Here is a 26,755-nt window from a genome sequence, read left to right as displayed (position 1 = left end):
TTTGAAAATGTCCAGAATAGGCTAATCTATACAGACAGAGGTACGTCAGTGGTTAACAGGGGAGGGGAGAAAAGGGAAATTGAGGGTTATGAAATTTTGGCTGATAAAAATATTCTGGGGCCAGGCATGGTGGCTCATGTCTGTAATCCCAACACTTTGTGAGGCCGAGGCGGGTGGATCACCTGAGATCAGGAGTTCAAGGCCAACGTGGCCAACATGGTGAAACTCCATCTCTACTAAAAAATACAAAAATTAGCCAGGCGTGGTGGTGAGCGCCTGTAGTCCCAGCTACTTGGGAGGCTGAGGCAGGAGAATCACTTGACCCCGGGAGGCAGAGATCACACCACTGCACTCCAGCCTGGGTGACAGAGCAAGACTCCATCTCAAAAAAGAAAAAAAAAAGGTTCTGGAATAAGTGATGATGATCACACAATATTGTGAGTACAGGAAAAAAAACACACACACACACTGAATTGTACACGTTAAAATAGTGACTTTTGTTTCATGTTGAATTTATCTCAATAAAAATAATATTTTAAGTTAATCAGATTAAAAAATCTTCCCATAGAGAAAACACCAGGTCCTGATGGCTTCAATGGTAAATTCTACCTAACAGTTAAGAAGAAGTAAGATCAATTCTTTAGAAGATGAGAGAAAAAGGGACACCTTTCAGCTCTTTTTTTAGGCCAGCACTACCCTGACACCCAAATCAGAAAAAAGATTTGATTATAAGATTACAAGAAAAGAAATGAATCCTTAATGAGCGTAGACACATAGATGCTTAACAAAATTTTTGCAAATCAAATCTAGCAATAGCTAGAAAGGGAAATGAGGCATGACCAAATCAGGTTTATCCTAGGAATAAAAGGTTTGTTTACCATTAGAAAATCAGTCAATGTAATTCACCATACTAACACAATTTTTAAAAAAATTATGAATATATCATTAGAGATATAAAAAATATTTGGCAAAATTTAAAAGCCTTTCAGCAAACTAGAAATAGAAGGAAACTTTCTTAACTTAGTGAAGGATGCCTATGAAAAATCTATGAAAATTCCCCAAAGATAGGGAAAAGGGCAGAAACATCTGTCATTTCTTTTCAGCATTTTACTGAAGGCCCTAGACAATGCAGTAAGACAAGTAATATGAATAAAAGGCATCCAGATTGGAAAGAAAACTACCCTTATTAAAGACAATATGGGCTGGGCGCAGTGGCTCATGCCTTAATCCCAGCACTTTGGGAGGCTGAGGTGGGCAGATCATTTGAGGTCAGGAGTCCCAGACCAGCCTGGCCAACATGTGAAACCCTGTTTCTACTAAAAATACAAAAATTAGCCGGGCGTGGTGGTGGGCTCATGTAATCCCAGCTACCTGGGGAGGCTGAGGTGGGAGAATCACTTGAACCTGGGGCGGGGAGGTTGCAGTGAGCAGAGATCATGCCACTGAACTCTAGCCTGGGCAACAGAGACTCCATCTCAATTAAAAAAAAAATTGTTATGAAAATTTCAGGCCAGGCGTGGTGGCTCACACCTGTAATCCCAGCACTCGGGAGGCTGAAGCAGGTGGATCCCTTGAGCCCAGGAATTCAAGATCAGCCTGGATAACACAGTGAAACCACGTCTCTACAAAAAATGCAAGGATTTATATCCAGAATATATAAAGAACTTTTGTATCACAAAAACATGAAAGCAAACTACTTATTTTAAATAGGTAAAGGTTTCAGGCATCATCAAGAAGATGCACAGCAAAGAAGCATATGACAAGATGTTCAGCATCATTGGTCATTAGGGAGGCAGAAGTTATAGCCACAATGAGATACCACTGTCCACCCACTAGAATGGCTAAAATTGAAAATACTGACAATTACAGAGACTGTCCTGGGTTTGGAAAGAAAAAATAATAATATAATAAAAATACAATACTTAAGTGTTGTCAAGGATATGAAGCTGGTAGGCATGTTAAGTGGTACAACCCCTTTAGAAAACAATTTGGTGGTTTCTTACAAAGTTAAACGAACACTTATATGATTCAGTAATTCCACTCAGGTATTTGCCTAAGAGAAATGAAAACATATATCCACACAAAAACCTGTACACAAGTTTTTAGCTTTATTCATAATAGCCCATCAACTCAGCTGCCCATCAACAGATGAATTGATAAATACATCTGGTATATCCATACAAGGGAGTACTATTCAGCAATAAAAAGGAATGAACACAACAGTATGGATGAATCTGAAAAACATGCTGAGAGAAAGAACACAGGTACAAGAGCATGCATACTACATGATTCCAATGATTTAAAACCATGGAAAAAACAAATCTGACCTAAAGGGAAGGAAAGTGGTCAGTGGTTGCTTGCACAGAAGGAGACTAACTGAGATGGGGTACAAGGGAACATTTTGGGGGTATGGAAATGTTCTATATTTAGATTGCATTGGTGATTACACAGGTGTATAAATGTATAAAAACTCATTATACATTTAAAACTGGTATATTTGATTAAAATTCTGTTGAATCCCCCCAAATATAGTACATTATTATTATACAGAATGTGACATTGTAGAAAGGTAGAAGAAAGAAAAAAATAAAAGCATCTTATAGTACCTCCCAAATGCATTGGGTATTATAAATTATTCTGTATAAATTTAAATTATAACCACTATGCTTTCATTTACTTCTCTTGGCATTTATTATTATTATTATTATTTGAGACAGAGTCTTGCTCCATCACCCAGGCTGGAGTGCAGTGGTGGGAACATGGCTAACTGCAGCCTCGACCTCCTGGGCTCAAGCAGTCCTGCCACACACCATAGCTGAGACTATAGGTGCACACCACCATACTCAGCTAATTTTTATTAATTAATTAATTAATTAGTTTGTAGAGACAGGGGTCTCACTTTGTTGCCCAAGCTTGTCTTGAACTCCTGGGCTCAAGTGAGCCTTCTGCCTCACCCTCCCGAAGTGATGAGATTACAGGTGTGAGCCACCATGCGAAGCCTGGCAAATCTTTGATAATGCTATATGGTTCATTATCATCAGCAGTACGTGAAAGACATTGTAGATATTAGTAAATATCGACCCCTGTGAATGGATCCAATGCACACATGATGTGAAAGGAAACTAACATTTATTGATTATGTACCACAGAATATGCCAAGTCTTTCTCATGTATTATTTTTCTTTCATGATAAGAAATTTAAGTATTGGCCAGGCGTGGTGGCTCACGCCTGTAATCCCAGCACTTTGGGAGGCTGAGGCAGGCGGATCACGAGGTCAGGCGTTCGAGACCAGCCTGGCCAATATGGTGAAACCCTGACTCTAATAAAAAAAAAAAAATACAAAAATTAATTGGGTGTGGTGGCACACGCCTGTAGTCCCAGCTACTTGGGAGGCTGAGGCAGGAGAATTGCTTGAATCCAGGAGGCAGAGGTTGCAGTGAGCTGAGATTGTGCCACTGCACTCCAGCCTGGGTGACAGAGTAAGACTTCATCTCAAAAAAAAAAAAAAAACCACCAAACCAACAAAAAAAAAAAAAACAAAGGAAGAAAGAAATGTAAGTATTGCAGAGGTTAAGGCACTCTGAGAAAGTTAGGTAAGAAAGCAGTTTCTAGAATCATAATTTCTGTTTCAAATTCCAGCTCTCTCATTGGCTACATGACTTTGGCATGTCCCTTAAACTCCTGGAGCCTCAGTTTCTTCATCTGTATAATTGAACAAAGTCAGTATCTACACAAAGATTTGCTGAGAGAAATTAATGAGCACGTTCATAAAATTCCTAGCACCGAACTAAGTGCACAATAAACAACAACAAAAAGTTGTAATTAAACTGCTGGAGAGGATAGGCCAAAGCCTTCCAGACGTTCCTATCTGACTTCAAGTTCCCATCTTGAAGAGGGACCTGGGATGCCAGAGGATCTGTGCCCAGAAAGGACATCCGTAACCTGCATAGGTTAGCAGTGCCTTTGGGATCGAGGATGTGCTATCATAACAGCAAGGTTTCCTTATTTATTTATTTATCTATCTATCTATCTATCTATCTATCTATCTATCTATCTATTTTGAGATGGAGTCTCGCTCTGTCGCCAGGCTGGAGCACAGTGGCATGATCTCAACTTACTGCAACCTCCACCTCCCGAGTTCAAGTGATTCTCCTGCTTCAGCCTCCCAAGTAGCTGGGACTACAGGTGCACACCACCATGCCCAGCTAATTTTTTTGTATTTTTAGTAGAGATGGGATTTCACCATGTTGGCCACAATGATCTTGATCACTTGACCTCATGATCAGACCACCTCAGCCTTCCAAAGTGCTGGGATTACAGGTGTGAGCCACCGCGCCCAGCCTGGCACTTGATAGTTTATATCCATTATCTTATGAAGAAGGTATCATTACAACATCCATTTTACAGTCAAAGAAACTGGGACGGTTACACAGTTAAAGAAGAAGGACTAAAACCCAGGGTGTTGGACTCCAGTTCCACATGACTTTGAGCCTTCCTGGCAGAGGTAAGTTTGTCCTGCCCCATCACACTTGCTCTTCTCCTGAATGCCTGGTGGTCAGCAACCATCTGACTGAGAGCAGGAAGGGTGGGGACAGGCCCTGGTCTCACTGGGTTGTGTCTTCATCAAGCCAGCTGCACAACTGGTCTACCTGGGGTCAACCAGTGTAGAGACCAGGGAAAGTCAGAGCCAAGTCCCCCAGCAGGTTACATCCATATTGAAAAGTTAAAGAGTAGCCAAAAGAAATCTGTGATGATAGGAGTCAGAAGAGTGGTTTCCTGGCAGGCTAGGGGTGAAGGGGATGGTGGTTAGGACAGGAAAGGGTACAGGGAGTGGGGTGGCAGGAGTGCCCCACATCTTGATTTGGGGTATGGTATGGTTACATGGGTGTATGAATATGTAAAAATTCATTGACATTTTCACTGGAATTCATCACTGAAGATTAGTGCATTTTGTATATAAGTTATGACTCAGTTTTTTCATTATGCAATGTCCATGAAATATAACTCCATTTTTAAAGTTTTCAGAATGCAAAAAAAAAAAAAATTAACATTGTTACCAAAAAAAGAAAAAAAGACCAACCCTTCCAAAAAAAGCATTCCCTTATCCCTTAACCCTGAAGTAAGAAATTTAACTAACACTGAAGTTGAGAATTTAAATGTGAAAGGAGGGTGACAGCCCCAAGGGTCTGGAAGCCTCCAGGACATGTGTCTCTAGCCCTCACCCTGGCCCATGGGCCGCAAAGCCTCAAGAACCATGCCTTTTGAGGGAGCTCTGTGGATCCTGAAAGCTGTGGGGAACCTTTCCTGGTGACGGTGACGTTAGCTTCCTCTGACATAGTTTAATTGTTGTCAGTCCATGGAATCCGGATGGAGGGTTTTGGCATTTAATTCTTTTCAGTGAGGGCTGAAATAGCATTTCCATTCTCCACTCTCATTTTCAAGGTCTGGTAATTTTCTGAGACCATCACCAATTGGGCTGAGATGTTCTCATTCTAGATGCAAATAGGATGAGGAACTTTTCATCAGCAGGCCTGAGAGCAGAATGGGTCTCTCTCTAGACCCATTTTTAACCTAAGTGCTCAATAAATACCAGCCTGTGAATTGCTATAAACCTGCGTGCACCAAACAAATAGCTGCTAATTATAGATGGCAAAACAATTAGAAATACAAGAAGTTTATAAAAATTAAAGTGAGATGTTTTAAGTATACTTCTTCCATAATTAGCCAGAACTACTCATTAAAAAGAAATAGGCCGGGTGCAGTGGCGCACACTTATAATCTCAGCACTTTGGGAGGCCCCGAAGTGGGAGAGGGTGTGGGCTGTCTATCTGAGTGAATAGAGCATGGGAGTCACTCATCACTTTCCTGACCCTAGCCGGGGGTCCAGCAGCCTCCCTCACAGCTACTGGGACAGAGCATGTGTCACTATGGGGCACTTTATACATTTACTCCTTTGTTTGTTGCCTGTTTGAATCTGTGTCATGAGAGCATGGGAGTTCCGTGTTCTATGGGGTAGATTATATGATGCCCACTTTCCAGATGAGGAAGCTCCAGCTCTGAGTTTAGGTAACTCGCCCAAGGTCCTAGAGCCAATGGCGGCAGAGCTTTCTCGCTGCCCTGGTGCACGCCCTCCAGGATGCCTGGCAGACTGCGCTTTAGAATGGGGTCTACAGAAGTCAGTTGTCATGGCAATGGGGCGGCTCCAGCGGTTGGAGTGGCTATTGGCCCCTGTTAGACATCAGCAGTCCTCCGGTGGGAGAGATTTGGGTCAGATCCTACTTCACACTCACACTTCACACTTCACACACGGCAGGAATCTTCCCCTGGAAACAAGGCTGCTCTTGAGGATCACACAAGAACTAGTCAAAGTCCTCCTGTGCAAGGGCAAGTCCATTCCAATAGAGGGAGAGTTGCATGACAAAGGCAATGAGTAGCCAAGGGTTGACAGTCCCAGGCCTCACTGGCAGCACCTGTGGACTTCCAAGAGTGACATCATACCTAATGAGTCATCAGATCCACAGCACCCAACACTGACACATAGTAGGTGCTTAATCACTGGTTGCTGTTATGATAATGAAGCCTTAACTTCCTTATGCAGAAATTGAATTGGAAGCTGAATTTCCTTTTGGACTGAGACCAGGAGAGCTCTCTAGGGCCAGGGCTTGGTAACCAGATGAAATTGGTTCCTAATGGGGGCTCTGTGGAAGCTCAGCAAGTGGCTCTATCAAATTAGCAGGCTCGATGGACACGAGGGAGCAGAACTCTTCCTGAGCCTGGACCCTGCCATCCCTCGTCCCTCTGAAATCAGATTATGGAGAGGGCAGGGTCAGGGAGGAAACTGAGCTAACACAATTACCAGCCCAGGCCGGTCCATCTCAGCCTGGGAACAGGGCAGGGAAGAGGAGAGGGCAGAGGGGAAGCTAGAGCTTCCCTCAGGAAATTACAAATCCAAGAAGCTGAACAGGATAAGCCTATCCCTGCCTTGCTGTGGGACCCCATGCTGGGATTAGTGAGCTAATCTCCTTGCTCAATTCCTCCTTCCTTGGAGATCAGGGTGGTCATTCTTTTCATGGCTATGACATCATCAGCCCTGGCTTGAACCTCCCTGGTGAGGGGTGTTTGTTACCCACCGAGACCTTCTCTTCCGTGACTGATTCAAAAGCAACTGTCTGGACTGAAGCCAAGACTGCCACTATCTGGTCTTGGATCTGTCATCAACTAGATGTTGAACCTTGGGAGGTCTTTGGCCCACTTCCCCATCTGTAAATGAGATTTATGATCCCATGGTAGGCATGTGCTTGTGTTCTCAGCATCCATCCACCCCTTTCCCATTGCGAGGCAAGCTGCAATCTTCCAGGTGGGTTCTGATTTTAAAACCCGTCATCCCCACACCATGCCTCTCGCCCTCTTGGCCTCAGGAGTTTGAGCATTGCCCTGGCTGTGGTGGTCCAGGCACAGCCACTCTTCAGACTTTCCTTTCTGCAGGAAGATTTGCTTGCCCTGTCCCCAGATGAGAACGAGGCAGTGTGTTGCCCTGGCTGACAATGTTGGCTGCCTTAACTCCTCGGAGGAAGCCAGTCTAAGACAAGGCAGATACACATGGAGGGCAGAGCCAAGAGAACTGCAGAGAAAGAGACAGAACCCTGATACATTTTAAGGCCATTCTATCATGGAATGTTTCAGTTATGTTTATAGCAAAAAATCATCATTCTTCCATGTACTTAGAGCTGCATTTTCTGACACTTGCCATCACCCATCTTCTAATAGACAGAGACTTCTTTTAGGGTTCAAAGTGCTGGGATTCCTGATCAGAGATTGATTTCTTTGTCATTTCTGCTCAGTGACTACAGTCCCACCCTGTGTGACTCACCACTGGATGCACCCACTGGGTTTCCACAGGAAGGGAGACTAGGAATGTGTTTGAAGAGTCCCCTCATTTCCCACCTATGTCTGTAAGCTAAGAGGAGTAGGAATAGGCTATACAGCAGAAGCCTATCCACAGAAAATGGTGCAAAAGAAGAGAAGATCTGGCCGGGCGCGGTGGCTCAAGCCTGTAATCCCAGCACTTTGGGAGGCCGAGACGGGCAGATCACGAGGTCAGAAGATCGAGACCATCCTGGCTAACACGGTGAAACCCCGTCTCTACTAAAAATACAAAAACTAGCCGGGCGAAGTGGCGGGCGCCTGTAGTCCCAGCTACTCGGGAGGCTGAGGCAGGAGAATGGCGTAAACCCGGGAGGCGGAGCTTGCAGTGAGCTGAGATCCGGCCACTGCACTCCAGCCCGGCGACAGAGTGAGACTTTGCCTCAAAAAAAAAAAAAAAAAAAAAGAAGAAGAAGAGAAGATCTAGTTCCAACAACTCAGCTCAGGGAGACATACACTCCCTTTCCAGCTGCTGCCAGTTTACGTTGGGTTTCTGTCACTAGTACCCAAGATAGGTGACTCAGAAAATCATTGTATTCATCTTCGTTTCCCCAGCACCCAACACTGACTGGCACATAGGAGAACCAGTTAAGATGAAAACTTTACTTCCCATTATCTGGATCCTTCTACCAATTTCCCCAAACTCAAGATTACATTGGTATTTTTAGTTGTCTGTTTGGAGGAGCAGATTAGGTTTTGGAAAGGTAGCTTCAGCAAACACCTACCAGGTGCCATCTATGAGTTAGGTACACTGCTAGGTGCGTTCACGTGTATTACTTCATTTACTATCCCGAACTGCTCTAGTTAATTTTATGCCCACTTTCCAGAGAGAGGAACTGAGGCTCTGAGAAGTTGGGTGGAATTTTAAAGTCACACAGCTAGCCAGGTTCAGTGGTATATACCTATAGTCTCAGAAACTTGGGAGGCTGGAGCAGAAGGATCACTTTAGCCCAGGAGTTCAAGGCCATAGTGAGCCATGATCACATCGGTTAATAGCCACTGCACTCCAGCCTGGGCAACATAGCAAGACTCTTATCTCAAAAATAAAGTCACAGCTGGTACTGGCAAAGTCAGAAAGGAAACAAATACCTTCTTACACTCACGCTGTTGATAACAAACTTATGTTCAGTTAACAGAATACCAAAAGCCCTGAATGTCCCTTCCAACTTCCATTGTGAGAAAAGCCTCCACCACAGTCTGCCCATGAGTGTCTTTACGGAGAGGAGGAAGTTGTCTGTTAGCTGGCAGCTATGGAGGTAGCCAGTCAGTCCTCCCCTGGAGTCAGCTTTGAGTCCATTTCAGGGAGCCCTTGGCCAGTGCTGGGTGTTCAAGCCTGAAGGGCCGGAGGCAAGTGTGCATCATTTGAGGGCAATGGCCATGGGCAGGGTTAAGGTAGGTGAAACTCACCCAGTTCCCATATGAAACCAGAAGCACAAAAAGGAACTAGCCAAGGGCAACTCATGTGAGCATCCTATCTCATTCTTCTCGGTTTTTCGTTTTAGACATCTTAATTTGTTTTTTTTAAATAGAGAAGGGATCTCACTATGTTGCTCAGGTTGGTTTCAAACTCAGGCCCAAGAGGCACAATTCTCCCACCTTAGCCTCCTGAGTGACTGGGGTAACAGGCACACACCACTGCAGCCAGCTTAAACATCTTTACTGAAATATAATTTATAATTTATATACCATAACATTTACTAAAGTGTACAATTCAATGGTTTTTAATTTATTTACTAGGTAGTTGTTACAATGATGCTACAATCTAACATTTTCATCACCCCAAAAAGAGAACCCCATGTATTAGCAGTCACTCCCAAGTTCCCCCTAAACTCCTCCTCTTACCCTTGGCAAAGCTAATCTACTTTCTGTTCTCTATAGATTTGTCTATTCTGGACATTTCATATGAATGGAATCACAATATGTGTCCTTTTGTGACTGGCTTCTTTGCCTTGGCATAATGTTTTCTTTTTCCTTTTTTTTTTTTTTTTTTTTGAGACAGAGTCTCGCTCTGTCGCCAGGCTGGAGTGCAGTGGCGTGATCTCTGGTCACTGCAACCTCCACCTCCCAGGTTCAAGCGATTCTCCTGTCTCAGCCTCCCAAGTAGCTAGGATTACAGGTGCCCACCACCATACCTGGCTAACTTTTTTGTATTTGTAGTAGAGACAGGGTTTCACCATGTTGGCCAGGTTGTTTCAAACTCCTGACCTCAAGTGATCCATGTGCCTCAGCCTCCCAAAGTGCTAGGATTACAGACATGAACCACCGTGCCTGGCTGGCATAATGTTTTCAAATGCTCATGTGAGCATTCATCCACGTTGTAGCATCAATCAGTACTTCATTCCTTTTTATGGCAAAAAATAATATCTCCTTGTATAGATAGACCACCTTTTGCTTATCCCTTCATCAGTTGATGGACAGTTGGTTTTTTTCCACTTTCTGGGTATTATGAATAATTCTGCTATGAACAGAGTGTACAGGGTTGTGGGTGGTCACTTCTTCTCTTGATTTATTTATGTATAATAAATAACTCCCCACTCCCCACCCTCATTTTCCTCCCCACATAGGTCACAGTTCCAGTGTGTGTAGTGGATATCCTTCATTTTAAGGCATTTTATGAAAAATGTGTGTTCCTCTTTTGCCTGCGTGCATTTGTACATTTCACATACATGCTATTGTGTTTTAGCTATTATTCTGTCTTACTCTCTTCACTCAACACCGTGTTTTTAGGATCCACCCATGTTGCCAGGAGTATTTCCTGATCCACTACTTTCAGCTGCTGCATGGCCCCCGGGGGGTGGGCTGAGAGCACATGTGCACGTCCACTCCCACAGGGATGAATGCCTTCTTTCCCCCAGCTCCCTGTCATCATACACAAACCCACGTGTCCCCTTCAGGACCTGGGGGAGAATGTCTAGAATTTATGTTCAGGAGTGGATTGCTGGGTCATAGAAACGTGCACGCTTACTTTTGAGTTGTGCTGGATTATGAACAGTCTTTCCCCTGCCAGCAGGCAACAAGATTAGGGACACATGGAGGAGATGGAATTGTTGTTTTCCTGCATTTTACCAAGCAGGAACAATAGCTGAAATGCACTCACTATCCAGGTTGGCAAAGCTTCAGTACATCAGTGCCAAGGTACACCGTGCCTACCGAAGGATAGAGGTAGACTCCTCTTTTTATTTGTCTCACGTCACTTTGCTGTTTCTAGAGCACTGATTCCCTTTAAACATTCTGGTCTCATTCATTGAGGTTGTTCTTTACCCCTTATGGAAAAAGATTATGAAGGGAAACTACTTCCCAAGAACTTTCCTTTGTCTTGGGGTGCAAAATCCTTTGACCTGGAATGACCATTTCTGTGTTTTATGACTGGGGAGGAGATTCTGGGAAATAATTGGTTCCTAAAACCCTTCCCAGCACCCAGGATCACCAAGGAGAGGAAAGGAAAGGAGAATTCAAATGATTGGTTAGGAATTTTTACCTCTGACTTCTGGTTGTTTCCTAGAGAAAATAAAATCCTCATGAGCAGAAAAGGCTGAGACATTTCTTTCCTGTGGAAACTTCCTATATTTGGGAACAGTCAATCATTCCAGCAAACCTTGGGGTTATCACATCACTGTGAGTCTACTGAAGGGAAGTTGTCTCTTTTTAAAGGACTCAGAGTTTACCCTAGATCCCTACACCCAAGGGTGCCTCTTTTTACACAACAGATGGGCATCAGCAGAAGTCTTTTGCAAAGAACCCATTTGTATGTCATGTGAATCCCTTTGTCCTCATTTTGGTTTCCTAAGTTTGGATTTCTCATAATTGGCTTTTCTTAAAGTGAAAGCCATGCTTGTGCTCAACAGGCCAGAGGTGAGAGTGAATTGGGCAGTGTTGGGACAGTCTGGGCAGGTCACCGTGAGCGCCTGGCTGGCGGCTGGGAGGGGAAGCAGGGCTGGGAGCGCCTCGGGCTCCCTCCAGCTGCTGCCACTCCGTTCCCCTCACCAGCTTCTGGTTTTCAAATCCCAGCTCTGTGGAGCAGCTCCTGTGGCTGGCTTTATTCGGAAGTATTTAGGGCAAAAAAGGAACCCTGAATTTCACAACGCTGAGCTTCATTTCTATTTATGTTCTCATAAATGCAGAGAGGAAGAGATGACATTTTTGGAGAAGTCACCAGTACCTTCTACCTCTATTTGTCCCCAATATTTTGCTTAAGAGCAGTATCATGGCAGTGGAGCCAAAGTCAACGGGTTATTGGACTTGAAAAAACACAGGATTATGATGACAATAACAGCTGCTCTTTCTACCCAGTTCCTATTGGGCATTGTGCTAGGTGCTTTGTGTATGTTTTCACTAATCCACAGGACAGCATTGCAAGGTAAGCGTCGTTGCAACTTTGTATATGAAGAAATTCAAGGTCGGAAGAGGAAAGTGACTTGGCCCATGTCACAAAGCAGAGAGTTTATCCTAAGTCTCTGGCTTTAAACATCACATTCTTCCTACCACACCATGCTATCTGGGACCCCCACTTTCCACCTCACTGAGGCCCTCATATTTCCCTGACTTCCTACTTCTGCTCTTCTAAGAAAACTGAGCTGTGACCCAGAGCATGAGGGGAGGAGGTTTCTTGGCACCAGGAAAGAATTCAGGGCTCAGGGAGACAGCTTAGAGCCAGAATAAGCTCATTAGATCACGAGAAAGCAGGGATGATGGGAAGACACTTCTTATTCTTGCCCTCTGATCCCACTGCCCCTGGGAGAGTGTGGCATCCTCACCCCGGCAATGCTTCCTCAGTGGAGTAAGTTTGAAGCAGTCTGGAAAACTGGGCAGCTGAACCCTTCTTGACCCCTAAAGTCACAGTGGGGGCTGAGAAGAAGAAAGACCCTGTACTGTGGGCTCGGCAAGGGTCCAGGGATGTGCGCTGGGCTCAGATTTTCCCTCCACTCCAACTTTGCAACAACCTGGGCTCCCGCACCTGCTGTTTGGGGCTAGCTGGCCTGAGGCGAAGAGGGGAAAGAGGGCGGCTGGGCAGGGGAGGATGCAAGCCTGCCAGGAGAGCCCGCAGTGTCCTCAGCCTGGGCAGCAGGGAGTGAATGAAGGGAAGCAGAACTGCAGGACTCAAGAACCTCCCTTTCCTGGACTGGCTGCTCCATTGGATGGAGCTTGCAGGATGGTGGCACACAGGTGAGGAGGCACCATTCCTGTGGGCCACAGTGTGACAGCAACAGGCCTCTACGGACTGCAGACACACACAGAGCGGTTTTGCCCTTGGTTACCCATAGATTATCTTAGAGCTTCTTGTTATTCTAAACATTGAAGGTGGGAACCCTGGAGCTTGAGGAAAGTGGAGACCTGGCATCAGGAATTCCAGGAATCCAAGAGGCTGTCACCTGCCGTGAGGCCAGGTGCTCATGGTAAGGGCCTGGCCAACAGATCTTCCTTCTGCCTGTCAAGGACTTGTCCCTGGCCCTGTAGGCACCCACGGCTGAAGTGCAGAGTCCTTGATCCATTCCTGGATTAGTAATCACAAGAGTCAATTCCAATTAGAATAGAGAGCCTAAATTATCTGATTTGACACAAATGAGTTAATCCTCTTGAATGAAGACCTAGCTTGGCCTCTTAGACCTGCTGTCCTGGCAATTCCAGTTTATCCAGTAAGTTTGACTTCTTTTCCAAGAAGACCCTAGAGGCACGTTCGCCTTTGGTCCTCCACCTTTTCAGGGCCCCCAGCCTTCTTCCTGGCTCCCCTTCTCCCTAGTGCACCAGCATTAGAATCAGTCCAGCCAACTCTTTCCTTCCAAGTGAAATCCAAGAACTCACCTTTTCCTGAATTCTTTAAGCCACCCATATTGACCCAAGGGATGAAGCGGCAGAAACAGTGTTGTGTGTAACAGACAGAGGGTCCACACTCCAACCCCTCAGTGATCCCTCAAGCATGTCTGCTGGTCTTAGTAGGGAGTGAGGTTGCCTACTGGATCCCAAGTCAGGAGAGGAGAGGGAGGGTCAGTAGATCAAATGTTTAACTGCTGACTCAGCCAGCCTCATGAGAAGTTACGCCACACACCCTGGTTCAGCGGGGCCCCAAGCCTGGGACATCTCTGCAGGTCTCTCCAAAGGACAAGTTGGGGGAGTTGCAGGATTTGGACACCAGCCTGAGCAGAAGGAAAAATTCATCTTTGTGCCAACTCTCGCCCCCACAGTCAGCAAGACCTGGAATGAGACAGTCTGGGACTGTGGGGTGGAACAGCTGAGTGGAATGGCCAGCTGTTCCATCTATTGGCGCTGACCAGCCTTCCCCACTGAGGCTAAACTTGGCAGCTCCGGCCCATAGAATTCCAACCTAGGCAGCTGCTTGAGAAACAAAGTGCTTGAGTTTGCTTTGAGCAGGGATGTTTAAAACTAGGATAAAGATAACAGGATATGAGCTATAAGCTGCTTATCACAGCCAGTTTAGGAAAAAGACCATGCCAGGACCCAACAGGCAAGAAGAGAACAGCAATTTGAGCCAGTCTTCTTGGGCCTGCAACTGGGCATATTCCATTTAAAACTTGTCCTTTCCTCTTCTGGCCCTTGGGTGCTTACAACCTGAAAGGTCTTCTCCCATTCTAAAGCCTCTGCATACCTACAACCTAATGATTCAGCTCCCACCCTCTGGTCCCTTTTGCTTTTCTTCCAGTACCCCACCATGTTTATTGCTCTTCTCTAAAAGTCATCCAAAGGATTCATTTACATCTCCAGGGGGCTGAAACACCAGGACAGCATTCAGCAACCTGGAAGTGGTTAGAGTTGCTAAGCGAGGTGCAGAGACAAGTCATGTTAGTCTGAGTGATGATTTTCTAGCGGTGAGGGTGATCCAAGCACAGCTGACCCTGTGTTTTCCTTTTGCCAAAGGCTCCATCCTCACCCTGCCTCCTCACAGACCATATTCAGTTCCTTGCTACTGCTGCATGTTGTCATCAGAGTCCCCACTGGAGTCGTGCTGGGTGAGGGTGGGGAGGTCAAGGTAAGCACTTCCCCAACCAAGACCCACATCTTAGTGAAGGAAGCAGCAAGACGCGCGGAGAGCATAGCCTCAAAAGTCAAGCCCAGCCTCTCACTGGCCTTGCCTCTCAACCTCTAAAATGAGGGAGCTGAACTGGGTGATACAGCTAACCACTCCCTTTCCTTCAGGATAAGCTCAGAAATGCTTATTTCGGCCTGGACTCTTCTCTGCCCTCCCCATATCCCCACCCTTGCTCTGGTTTCTCTTCTGGCAGATGTGTCTTATTTGAAAAGCTTTTTTCCCTAAGTATAATTCCATTGCCTCTTTTCCACCAGCAATTCAAAACCTTCCTCTCTCACTCCACTGCCTCTCCAAGTGCCACGCATGTGCTCCTGGGATCCAGGTTCCATCTAGATCTGTCCTGAGGGTTTAGTGGGCCAGGACTGCACTCTGACCCTCCTTCCCCTTGGACTAGTCAGACTTCTCTTTTGTTTTTGTTTTATGGTTTGGCTTCTTCTTGAATCAGATGTTACCGAATGCATACGTGTGCATGCACACCCACACACCAATCCTGCATGGAAAACTCTGGTCAAAACTTTTCTTTGGCAGAGACGCAGAGCATTTCCATGGCTTGCCACTTTCCTTATTCTCTCAGGGCTGGCCCAATGCCAGATAGGAAACTTTTAGCTCTGAAAGCCGGAGAGAAGTTTGCCATCCCAGCTCCTGAGGCCTGTCATCTTCAGCACCACCATATTAAGACTATAGTTTAATAAAATCTGCCACTACTCACCCCAACCCCTGCAGACTTGCAGAAAGTGGAGAGCTGGCACCAAATCCCAGGAATCAATGAGGCTGTCAGGAGGTCCGGCACTCATGGTAAGGGTCGTCATAAGCAAGGAGCTGAGAGGTCTCTGTCAGCCAGGCCTCGCTTTGTTTTAAGCTCCCAGATTTCAGGTGGAGCCTCTAGACAGTTGGCTTCCCAAGTTGGAGGTGGTGTCCAAGGCCCCAAACTCTGCTTTAGTCAGGTCCACTGTAATGGGAATAGTTTACTCTTTTTTGTGTGTTTTCAGGTTAAGACTTACTGAGGTACAGTACATTCTTTCTCGGAAGGAGAGGTTACTTTCTCACCAGACTCCAACCAAAAACGTCTTCCACATGGTGTGCACACTGGTATCAACAAGCAATGAAAGCAAAAAAGAGAGAATGTACTAATGATAGCAAACATTTCAGTGCTTTCTAAACAGACATTGTTCCAAGCTATGTATAGCTTATATTATATAATTATTATATAATCATTGTATATTATTCTATCATAGTTTGTATATTATATAACATATAGATAGCATATATATACATATCTGCTCATTTGATCTCTTGACAGTGTGCTGAACCCATTTTACAGAGGTAAAGCTTGAGGCTCTGAGCAGCTGTACACTTGCCAAAGATCTTGGCTCACTGGTTCTGGTGGGCACTACAGAGATGTTTTAAAAATGAGAGCTTATCAGAGTGAGAGCTAGAGAGCCTTCTGATCCCTAGGAGGGACACACAGAGGAGCTGGAACAGAAGGAATCGGATTTAAGTAGAGACTCCATAAGCCCAAAGGAGTCATTTCCCAACTTCAGTACTTTGAAACATTAGATATCCTATTTCCTTACAACATAACTGTCTTGCAGATAAGCACTACTAGATCCTCTGCACATTCGAGTAAATCCTATTGTGAACTGAACAGAGTAACTGCTCTTGCTTATCCGGGCCATGTTAGTGTAGGGCACAGGGAAGTTTAAGTTTTGTCTCTAAGCCTCCATTCTGAGAAGCATCTTACCACCATTGTTCTAACAATGGAATGCAGTTAGGATTCAGACAGGTTTTTGATCCACGTGCACTATTGCATGTGAGAAGCATCATTAAGAAATTCAAAATTACTTTCAACTATTTGAATTCATGTAATTTCATTCCAGTATGAGTGCTCAAGGACAAATGAGCACTGAGATCCGAATATCCCACCTGAGAACCACAGTTGGTTCAAAACCACTATCCTGCTGCTGCAAGGCTGGGACTCACTGAGCCTTACTTCACCTTGGTGTTTCAATCGTGGCATGCTGTCTTGCTTAGGTCATGGGGGAAGGACAGTCTTCCTTTGGAAGCATCTGTTTTCCTGACAAGCCTTGGTTGACAAGAATTTTTCAGTAAACTGTAGCAGGCAGCTTTACAGGCAGGAGGTATGAGCTTCGCGCTCTCTTTTTTTTTTTTTTTTTAAGTTTGCAGTGCATGCCTGGGGCAAGGCAGGAAATGCAATTTGGTATTTGGAAACATCAGAAAATATTTCTTTGGGAGCCGTTTGTAATGTCACTTCACTGCATTGTTCCCTCTGTTCCAACTAATAAAATGATCAGTTCCAGGGTCTCGCTATCTTACGTCCCTTTAAACACGGTAAAGGAGACCAAATAAATACCTCCTCCTACCCTGCATTTTGTTGTCCAGATATGACCTTTGTCCCGATACTTAAAAGTGACAATGACCATTGTCATGGATGTGGAACACTGCAGTTTTTCTTCTAGTTTTCAGCATAGCTTTCAATCAAGTTTCCAACTAGGTAAGAATTAAAACAGAAAATAAATAAAGGAGAGGTGTCTAAGCAACCAAGTCTTCCCTGGAAGAGAAGAGGAAGACGTGAGAAGTGAATAATAGGTTTATTTGCATATACACAAGAGGAGTTAACTGTTGCTGGGTGAGAAGGAGGTAAGGCTTCAGCAGAGGAAGGCACCTTGACAGACAAACAAGAGACTCTCAGCTTATTAAATCAAGCATAGTCACAAACTTCACTTGCCCCAAGCCAACAACTTATTTAACTCATTTACCTGCTGTCGTAGAGAATCACTAACACAACCAGCTGGAAAACAGAGAGAAATGATTTTTACATATCTGGACCCGCCACTTAAAACTTTATGTACAGGATGCAGGAAAAAAACTTAAGAGGCACTTCCAAATAGTTCTTGATCTAATCAGTGCCATCTGTTCTGCTATTAAAAATATCTATTATGGAAGAAATTGGGTATTAAATGCGCTGTCAAAGTTGGGGCCTCAATTCTAAAAGAGTTTAGGCAAAGGTACTCTAAAAGTGGTTCCTACCAGGTATCCAGACCCACAACCACAGACACAAAAATCTCTGGAGATGAGGGTGGAGCAGCTATAAAGCAAGCATTTCTCACCCTGCTCATGTGTGTGTCTTATGGGGCCTATCACCTGGTGAGCTGAGCCTAGGATGCTGGGAAGCCTCTGCCAAGGATGGAAGGCATACTTACTAAAAATGATCTTTCTTGGCTTCTCAAGTTAACCAAAATAAACTCTGACTTCTCTTTTGAGTACCCAAATGAGATTAAGGCTTTTAACATGAAAAGACCAAATTCTGCATTTGGGAATTGTAACTACCAAGCAGCTAGTTCCTAAGGGAACTTTAACTACTTCTCTCCAGGAAGACTCATGGATTGTCCTTTGAGAAGTCAGAAGAGGCTATGTGCTGATGAAAATAAAATAGAATAGAATAAAATGAAGAACTGGGTGTGCTGACTAAGAAGGGGAAGAGAAACACACACTGAGTGATCATATATTTTTTTTTTTTTTGTATATAAAGGATTAAAAAATTCAAATTTAATACATTTTGGAAAAGCAAATGTAAAATGACTTGGGCTTATAAAACCAGCATTTACAATTATCTGTGAATAGTCAAAGACAAATCATAGAACCAATTTGATTACAAATCCAAAGTAATTCTAATATTGGTTACAGAATCACTTTCCCACTCCCCCAGTAAAAGTCCAGGTGTTAAGTTGTACACACCCCCATGCTACGCACACTCCATCTCCTTCTCAGTGTTTTCATACCCCAGCCGCATCACACACACCAGGCACATCTTCTCTTTCACAGAGCTTATCAGGATGGTATCTCCTTTTGGCTTAAATCAACCACCTTGTGTTTATAAATAACCCCCCCACCCCCCAGTGCCTGAATTCATCCACGTCTTCTGCCTTCATAGGCAGCCTCCCCTTGGCCCCAGTTCCAGCAGGACAGGCCTTCCTCCAAAAGGAAGGCTGGGGCAGTGAGGCCACACTAGTCAGCGTTCGGCCCTCCCTGCACCAATCCCAGCTGGGTTCCTAGTTGTCTAGCACCTTTGCACTCAAGAAAGTTATACTGTTTTTCTCTCTCTCTCTTCCTCATTTCTTGCCAGTATTCTGCCTTTTCATAACATTTATGCCAACAAGATATGTGGTCATTCCTAGACCTTCCTGTTTTGCACAACCCTTCACAGATAACCAAGTGACTGCAACGCTGAAAATCTGTTGCTCTTTTCTCTTCTAAACCTGTATCTACCTCAATAAAACTGAGTCTTTTATGGGAACCAGAAGACTTAAGACTCATGGGAACCAGCAGTCATAAGCCGGAGACTCCTCTCCCTTACCCTCTGACTCTTAATAGACCTACTCAATAAGAATCTGTTACCTTGAGATGCCTACTGCTCTGCAAAGTCTAGTGAGAACACCACAGCCTCTATCAACTGCAAGTCTGAGGGAAGATGCCAGTCCCATCAAGTCTGACCAATGGTTCTGGGTTGAGTTAAATGAATATAGTACCACATTCTGCTCCTCACTAAGCTTCTTCATTAACACACCTATAACAACTACTTTAGTAGTCTGAGCACAAAGCTCTGGAAAGCTGTCTTTGCCCTTCTTTCACTATGCCTCGATCCATCACAGGAGCCAAGGAAGCACCTGCTGGCCTTGTGAGTGCCTCTTAGGATCTAGCACCTAACTGGTTAAAGTCTGTTATCCATGACTAGCTCTATTTTATGGCCTTCATACAGTACATGTTGCAGCACTGCTCAATTTGCAAACAGCGAAATTTATCAGGAATCTATATTCTCTTGAATCTGAAGTGCTAAACCTCTCATTAGCATTAAAATTTCTCCTTTTTTATAGTATGTCCACATTAAATGCTCAATAAAGAAGTGTTACTTAGAGAAAACATGGAAGATTTCTTTAAGAAAGGAACCATGCTTTCCTCTCCAGTGCAGCCAATGGGCTGAAGGCCTGTTTCCATTCTCCATTCTTCCAGCATAAATCTACAACTCACTGGCAGCACAACCTGATTTAACAGGCACGCATCATCCAGACCAGAACACCTATGGCATGTAAACAAGGTGAGATGGCAAAAAGTACAAATTCATAGGTCCTCTCTGATGGAGAACTGAAAGAAAGGTCTTATGAGACAATGAGCGCACACGTGCCAGTGTGCGTACACAAGAACAAGTCGAACGTCTCAACAAAGATTTACTTCCACAGAGCCTTGCGCGGCACACTACGCTCACGCCTCACTAGAAGGGAGTCACTTGGGTTTTTTTTTTTTTTCCCTTTCTTAACACAGCACAAGCCAATGGCCAGCTAGACATTCAGACCCGTTGTTGAATGTTGGATAGAAGGGAGCAGCATCAGACACAAAATTTCAGGCCCTGGTTTCATGTGCCTTTAATACTTTGTTTCCTTTCCTCTGTATTCACTAAACAGATTTTTTTTTTTTTTTTTTTTTTTTTTTTTTTTTGGTAAGGCTACTTTTGTAGCTTTTTGTTTTCCCTTTGTATTTATCATGTTTTTAATTTCTTCTCTGAGGAGGAATTCTCTGAATCTGTATCTTCCAATTCAATTCGGTGCCTTTTGAGGCCACTGTGGCCATGAACAGCCCTGCTGCTATCTATGGCTGGGGTGTCAGTGGGGTCCTCTCTTGTTCCAGCATTGGGGGTCTCACAGGCCATTTCAGACCCACAACAATCTTTGTGTAGGAGTGTCCCTGTCAGGGACAAGTTATCACGGTCAGTGTCTGTGTGTCCTGGGGAAGAGTAGGCTACCGCCTCCAGCTCCCCCAAGTTCTGCCCGTTATTGTGAGGGTGAATGGGACGAGGGTGTAAGCGTCCATTGTTGTGGTTGGCACAGATGGTTTCGAGGCTCCTCTCCTCACTGTCATCAGACTGGGTCCTGGGACAGTTGCCAGACCCGCTGTTGAGAGTGGAGCCGGATGCCTTGGGGACAGAAGGAGAAGGCGGCTCCTCAGCCCGACTACTCAGGGCCTTTCCATTGAGCTTCTTGGTTTCAAAAGGGTGCTCTACAGAGCCGCTATTGCCAGTGTCCTGAGAGGTACCTTCTGGCACCTCTGCCCAAGCATGGCTGCTGTGCTCATGGCCTGGGCCATTGCTGGGATTTCTAGGAGTCTCTTCTTTAAAAGCATCCTTGCTGCAGCCTTCAGGGGGCAGGTCCTGTTTCCTCTGGGCCATTGCTATGTTTAGACAGGCTTCCTTACTGGAAGAAGGGGCTGGGTTGTCTTTGTGGCTGGTTCCTGCTCTCCCTTCATCTGCCTCCCCGGTCACCAAGGAGGTCTCTCCATCTTTGTTATTTGAGTAGGAGATATAAGAGTAGCGGAGCCACTTGTAAGCTTTATAAATTTTCCGCTCAACTGATTCTATGTCAGAAGTCGGTGAGGCCCGGCTTGGCTGAATCTCTAGTGTGGAAGTGCTCCGCTCAGGAGATGAGGTGGGGGAGGAGGAGAGGTCATCCACTTTGATCTGGGGGTAATCATAGTTGTCTTCTCCAATGTAAGTGTTGGTGGGCTTTATTGGGGCACTGGGCCTGTCTTCTCGTGTTGTCTTCTGTCGGCGCCGCATGGCATTCCGCTGCCAGGTAGAGGCTCGGCGTTCATTCAGCTCCTCCTCATCCTCGGAGCTGCTAGAGCTGCTGGAACTGCTGGATTCATCTTCGGGGCTGGGTGACCGTGGCCGGGGAAAGAGATCTGTGTCTAGTTCTACCTCACAGACATTCTCCTCAGAATCGGACTCATTGGAAAGGGCCAGGAGGCGTTTGTCTTGGTAGCGCCGCAGAGCAGACAGACGCTGCTGGCGAGAGGCTGCGTCCTCACACGTGGGTGTTGGTGGAGTTGAGGCTACTGCGTTTGTGGTGGTGACCCGCAGGGGCCCCAGGTGGAAGGCATTGTCAGCAGACTCATCTACTGTGGGAGGCGGGGAGTGAGGCAGTGAGGCCGAAGACTCTGAGTCAGTGTAGCCTGAGCGCTCGCTGACCCCTGCGTGCAGTTGCAGGATAGTACTCTCACTGAGGTCACTGTCTGAGTCAGAGCTCCAGCCCTCGATCTCTCGGCGTACCAGGGAGTCAAAGAAGGCCATCATCCGCGGGTCTTCCTGGACCGACTGGTTGGCATAGTCATGTGACAGGCCACTCCCACTGTTCAGCACAAGGCTGATGTACTCTTCATGGGTATAGAGGCAGCGGGAATCGTCCTCAATCCGACCGTCGAGGTCTCCAGTACATCCTGGCTGCTTGTATGGGCTCCAGATCTGCACAGAAAATGAAAAACAAAAGCAACAAGGAGTAACTGGAAAGTATTCTTTCACTGGTGGTAATAAAGAACACCAAGGCAGAACTTCCCCAGACCCTCCCTGTAATTTAGCTAGGACTTGCTAACCAACTTAAAAACATGTTCTTTACTAGACTGGATCATGTGGGCTGTGTATGAAAACTGAGGCTTTTAGAATCAGATGTGGGGAAATGCATGGTTTAGAACACAGTATTAGTCTAGTGTCAAAAGACCTACCTAAGTCCTGCCTCTAGGCCCAGAGTAATCACATACTTTCTCCACCAGAATCTTCCTCCCTTTTAGTTTCATCTATTAGTAGTTGGACATTATAATAATAATAATCCTGGAGGATAGAGAATGACTTGAAGACTGGCCAAGGTGTTAAAGACTTTCAGAAGACTGAAGCTGTGCACAGAGAGGTACCACTTTTCTGAAATGTAAACAGACCCAGCACTCAGCCCTCTATGGTAGTTAATATCTGAGCCTATGGCTCCACTTCTGCCCAACTGCAACATTCCTATTTTTAACTAATGGGAATTGCTCACTGGAGCTTGATAAGAATAGCCAACTGCCTACACTGCAGTTCCCTCTTGGATATACAGGCACCAGTTACCCAGGAAACTGGGTTCTCTTAACCAGGGAGCTGCTGGCTTGCTCCCCAACAAGTCTGTTAGCTATAGGAGTAGGTAGGACACATGCCCCAAGGACAGGTAACTGCAGCCCCACTCATAATACCCCTCTACTCCATGGTCAGGGACAAGGACTCATAGATAAAAGGCAGCAGAGCTAGGACTCAAACTCAGGTCTGCCTGACTTAAAGGCTCAACTTTACTGTTATGCAAAATTCAAGTGCAAGGTAATTAAGCTGTCACTGCAAATGAGAACGATTAGCTCCACCTGACTGCCAGACTGGTTCACAGCAGCACAAAGCAGCCCAGTTACATCAGCCTGTAGTCATGGCAACTCAGATGAAATCCTAGGCAATCTTCTTGCCTGACAGGCTGGTGTCTATCTTTAGATGGCATCCAACCCAAAAAACAGTGGCCCCTCATTCCCCATCCTTCATCTAGACCAAGACTTCGTTTCCCCAAATGCTATCTAAGGACAAATGCACCTCCCTGTGGGAATTCTCCTGAGTCCCATTCCTGCCATGCTTTACTTGGCAATTCCTGAGAGGTGGTGTCTCTGCAGAGGACCCCCCAGTTCCAAAGAGGCTGAAGAAACCTTCTAGATTAGCATCTCTCCACCAGTTTCCAACTCAGATTCATTCCTCCTTCAACTTTTTTCCCTACCCATAACTCTAGATGTTGCTCAGATGTTCTCTCCTCTCCAGCTTCATAATCTCACCCTAGAGAATTTTAAGGGATTGGTTTTCACTTTGGAGTACACAAGAATCACCAGAAGAGCAATTATAATATTGATTCCTGAGTCCTACTCTTAGAGGTTCTGATTCAGTAAGTCACGAACAGGTATCAGGAGCATGCATTTTTAACCACTCAAGGGATGAATAAGTAGGGAGACCAACTTTTGAGAAACACTAGACTACAGTTAACATAAAATAAGTAGAATAAAACAAAGGGTTTATCTGAAGGTTTACACACGGTCTCCAGCATGTGGCTTAAGCTATTATTACTATCTCTGCAAACAGATGTCTAAGGGAATAAAAGAGATTGGTGGCTTAGAAAGGAAGCTGAGAGGTCCAAAAGGGAAAGCTCTTAGGATTTTTTTTTTTTTTTGCATCTTATTCGTAATTCTGAGCCACATCTCTCACCTCTCCAGTTTAAAAGTGGTAAAATGTCATTAACCATGTTCTCTAATATAAAGATAAATCTATTTGTACCTCACAGAAACTCAGAATTTGTTAACAAAAGTACAAAATAACAACAGTGAGATGCTGGCTTAATTCCTCACCAAGCCCATTTTTAAGTTCCAATGTATTACTACCCCAGCTCCACATTTTCCCTTCAGGAATGAAAGTCATAACACCGAAAGTTAGTTTGTGTTTGGGCTCTGGAATGTATTAAGCTGAGGTAGACTGTTCATTCCTGAAGCCTGGAGTAACGGAGTGAAACGCAGGATTAAAAGGCAGGAGTCTTGAGTGCGGATTCCCACTCACTCCTAGTTAGTGGGTGACGCTCAGCTCCTTCCTCTAAACAGTAGATTAGATGGGTCTCATGCAATCCTAAGATTCAGAGCAAAACAAAACCTTCACTCCAGACTGCCAGTCTTCAATCCTCAAGGGACTTACAGCACTTCAGGAGTAAGGGGAGCAGGTAGGAACCCCAGCCCTGTCATTTCCTGTGGCCCTGAGCAAATGACCTCACACTTGAAAGCCTGTTTCTCATATGTGTAAATGAGAATGATACCAAAGCCTATACCCAACACCAATAAATGTGATGTCTTCTCTTTCATTTGGCAATTGAATGCCTTAACCAGAATGTTAAAACCCACCCTCAGAGAGACTTCTGAACATTGTAAGTACTGACCGTCCCTATTTTCTTGGTCCTAATATTAATATATCAATTCCAACCATTTGTGAAACTGGTAATTTCTTTACACTGGAAAGTTAACAACTCAGAAGGGAAATCAATGAAAAAACCAACTTCCCGTTACATGTTAAATGTGGCAGTCAGACGCAGTGGCTCAAGCTTGTAATCCCAGCACTTTGGGAGGCTGAGGTGGGTGGATCACTTGAGGTCAGGAGTTCAAGACCAGCCTGGCCAACATGGTAAAACCCTGTTTCTACCAAAAACACAAAAATTAGCTGGGCATGATGACAGGTGCCTGTAGTTCCAGCTACACAGGAGGCTGAGGCAGGAGAATTGCTTGAACCCGGGAGGCGGAGGTTGCAGTGAGCCGAGATCGCGCCACTGTACTCCAGCCTGGGCGACAAGAACAAAACCCTGTCTAAAAAAAAAAAAAAAAAAATATATATATATATATATATATATGGCTAGACATGTCTCATCATGGGGCAAAGTTCATGAGAAAGAGCCAGACGTTGGCCAGGCGCAGTGGCTCACGCCTGTAATCCCAGCACTTTGGGAGGCCGAGGCACACAGATCACAAGGTCAGGAGATCGAGACCATCCTGGCTAACTTGGTGAAACCCCGCCTCTACTAAAAATACAAAAAATTAGCCGGGCGTGGTGATGGGCACCTGTAGTCCCAGCTACTCCGGAGGCTGAGGCAGGAGAATGACGTGAACCCGGTGGAGCTTGCAGTGAGCCGAGATCGCACCACTGCACTCCAGCCTGGGCGACAGAGAGAGACTTCGTCTCAAAAAAAAAAACAGAGCCAGGCGTGGTGGCTCACACCTGTAATCCCAGCACTTTGGGAAGCCAAGGCAGGAGGACCGCTTGAGCCCAGGAATTTGAGACCAACCTGCACAACATGGCAAAACCCCGTCTCTACACAAGAATACAAAAATTAGCCAGGAGTGGTGGTGTGCATCTGAAGTCCCAGCTACTCAGGAGCCTGAGGTGGCAGGATCACCTAAGCCTGGGGAGGTTGAGGCTACAGTGAACCATGACTGTGCCACTGTACTCCAGCCTGCTGGGTGACACAGTAAGATCCTGTCTCAATTAAAAAAAAAGAAAAGAAAAGAAAAGAAGGAAAAGAAAGAAAGAAGTGAAGAGGCAAGACGAGAGATGAAACAAATATTTTCCTCTCCATGCACAGTGAAGTTTAGCTTAAGGGGCTGCTGAGAAAAAGGATGCAGTTCAATTCTTATTCAAACATCATAAACACGGAAAACAATTAAGTGACAAGTGTTTGAGTTACACGAGTGATCACGACACACTTTCATTTTTGGGAAAGGGTCTCGCTCTGTCACCCACGCTGGAGTGCAGTGCATGAACATGGCTCACTGCAGCTTCAATCCTGGGCCCAAGTGATCCTCCCACCTCAGCCTCCCGAGTAACTGGGACCATAGTAGGCACCACCACACCTGGCTAAGTTTTAAATTTTTCGTAGAGATGGGGTTTCCCTGTGTCGTTCCTGACAATGGGACTCTTCTCCTAGCCAGGAAGGTGGCAGTAAAGGACAAGGACAGAGAGAAGGGTGAGTAGAGAGAGAAAAGCAGGTCTCAGGCTGGACCAGAACGTGTTGGCTAATGCTCTGTGAGCCACTGATCCTCTCAGAAATAGCAGGCAGGAAAGTGACATTTATTAAAATAGGAGTTAGGCACAGGTAATGCATAAGGCATTCCTGGGTGGCAAGTCACTGTCAGCACCCTCATTTTCCAGATGGGAGACAGAACCAAGGGTCGAGACTCAGTGGCCTTTCAGGATAATGTAAGTGCAGGGTGAGGCAGTAATTCCAATTGAGATGAGGCCAGCATGGCTGTTGGTCTCATCCTTCTCCTTACCACCTCCCTTCCTGCAATGCTTACTGCTATGTCATTCCCAGCCACACTGTGAATGGGGATGACACCTATGAGACAGCAAAGCTGAGGACTCC

The 26,755-nt window shown here is 45.3% G+C and overlaps 1 protein-coding gene across 5 annotated transcripts in view; it reads right to left on the bottom strand.

Moving 5' to 3' along the window:
- Window positions 1-17,559: 17,559 nt before the first annotated feature.
- Window positions 17,560-26,755, bottom strand: part of DCAF5 (DDB1 and CUL4 associated factor 5) — a 117,889-nt gene continuing 108,693 nt past the window's right edge. For all 5 annotated transcript variants that reach the window (XM_033187620.1, XM_033187622.1, XM_033187623.1 and 2 more), the window contains exon 9: window positions 17,560-22,275. In XM_033187620.1, coding sequence (XP_033043511.1) covers window positions 20,521-22,275 — 1,755 coding nt within the window. In that variant the 3' untranslated portion in view covers window positions 17,560-20,520. The remainder of the gene's footprint in view (window positions 22,276-26,755) is intronic.

This window comes from Trachypithecus francoisi, unplaced genomic scaffold (genome assembly GCF_009764315.1).
Source record: "Trachypithecus francoisi isolate TF-2019V2 unplaced genomic scaffold, Tfra_2.0 Lachesis_group3, whole genome shotgun sequence".
NCBI classification, from domain to species: domain Eukaryota; kingdom Metazoa; phylum Chordata; class Mammalia; order Primates; family Cercopithecidae; genus Trachypithecus; species Trachypithecus francoisi.
This window is presented reverse-complemented; position numbering and strand designations above follow the sequence as displayed.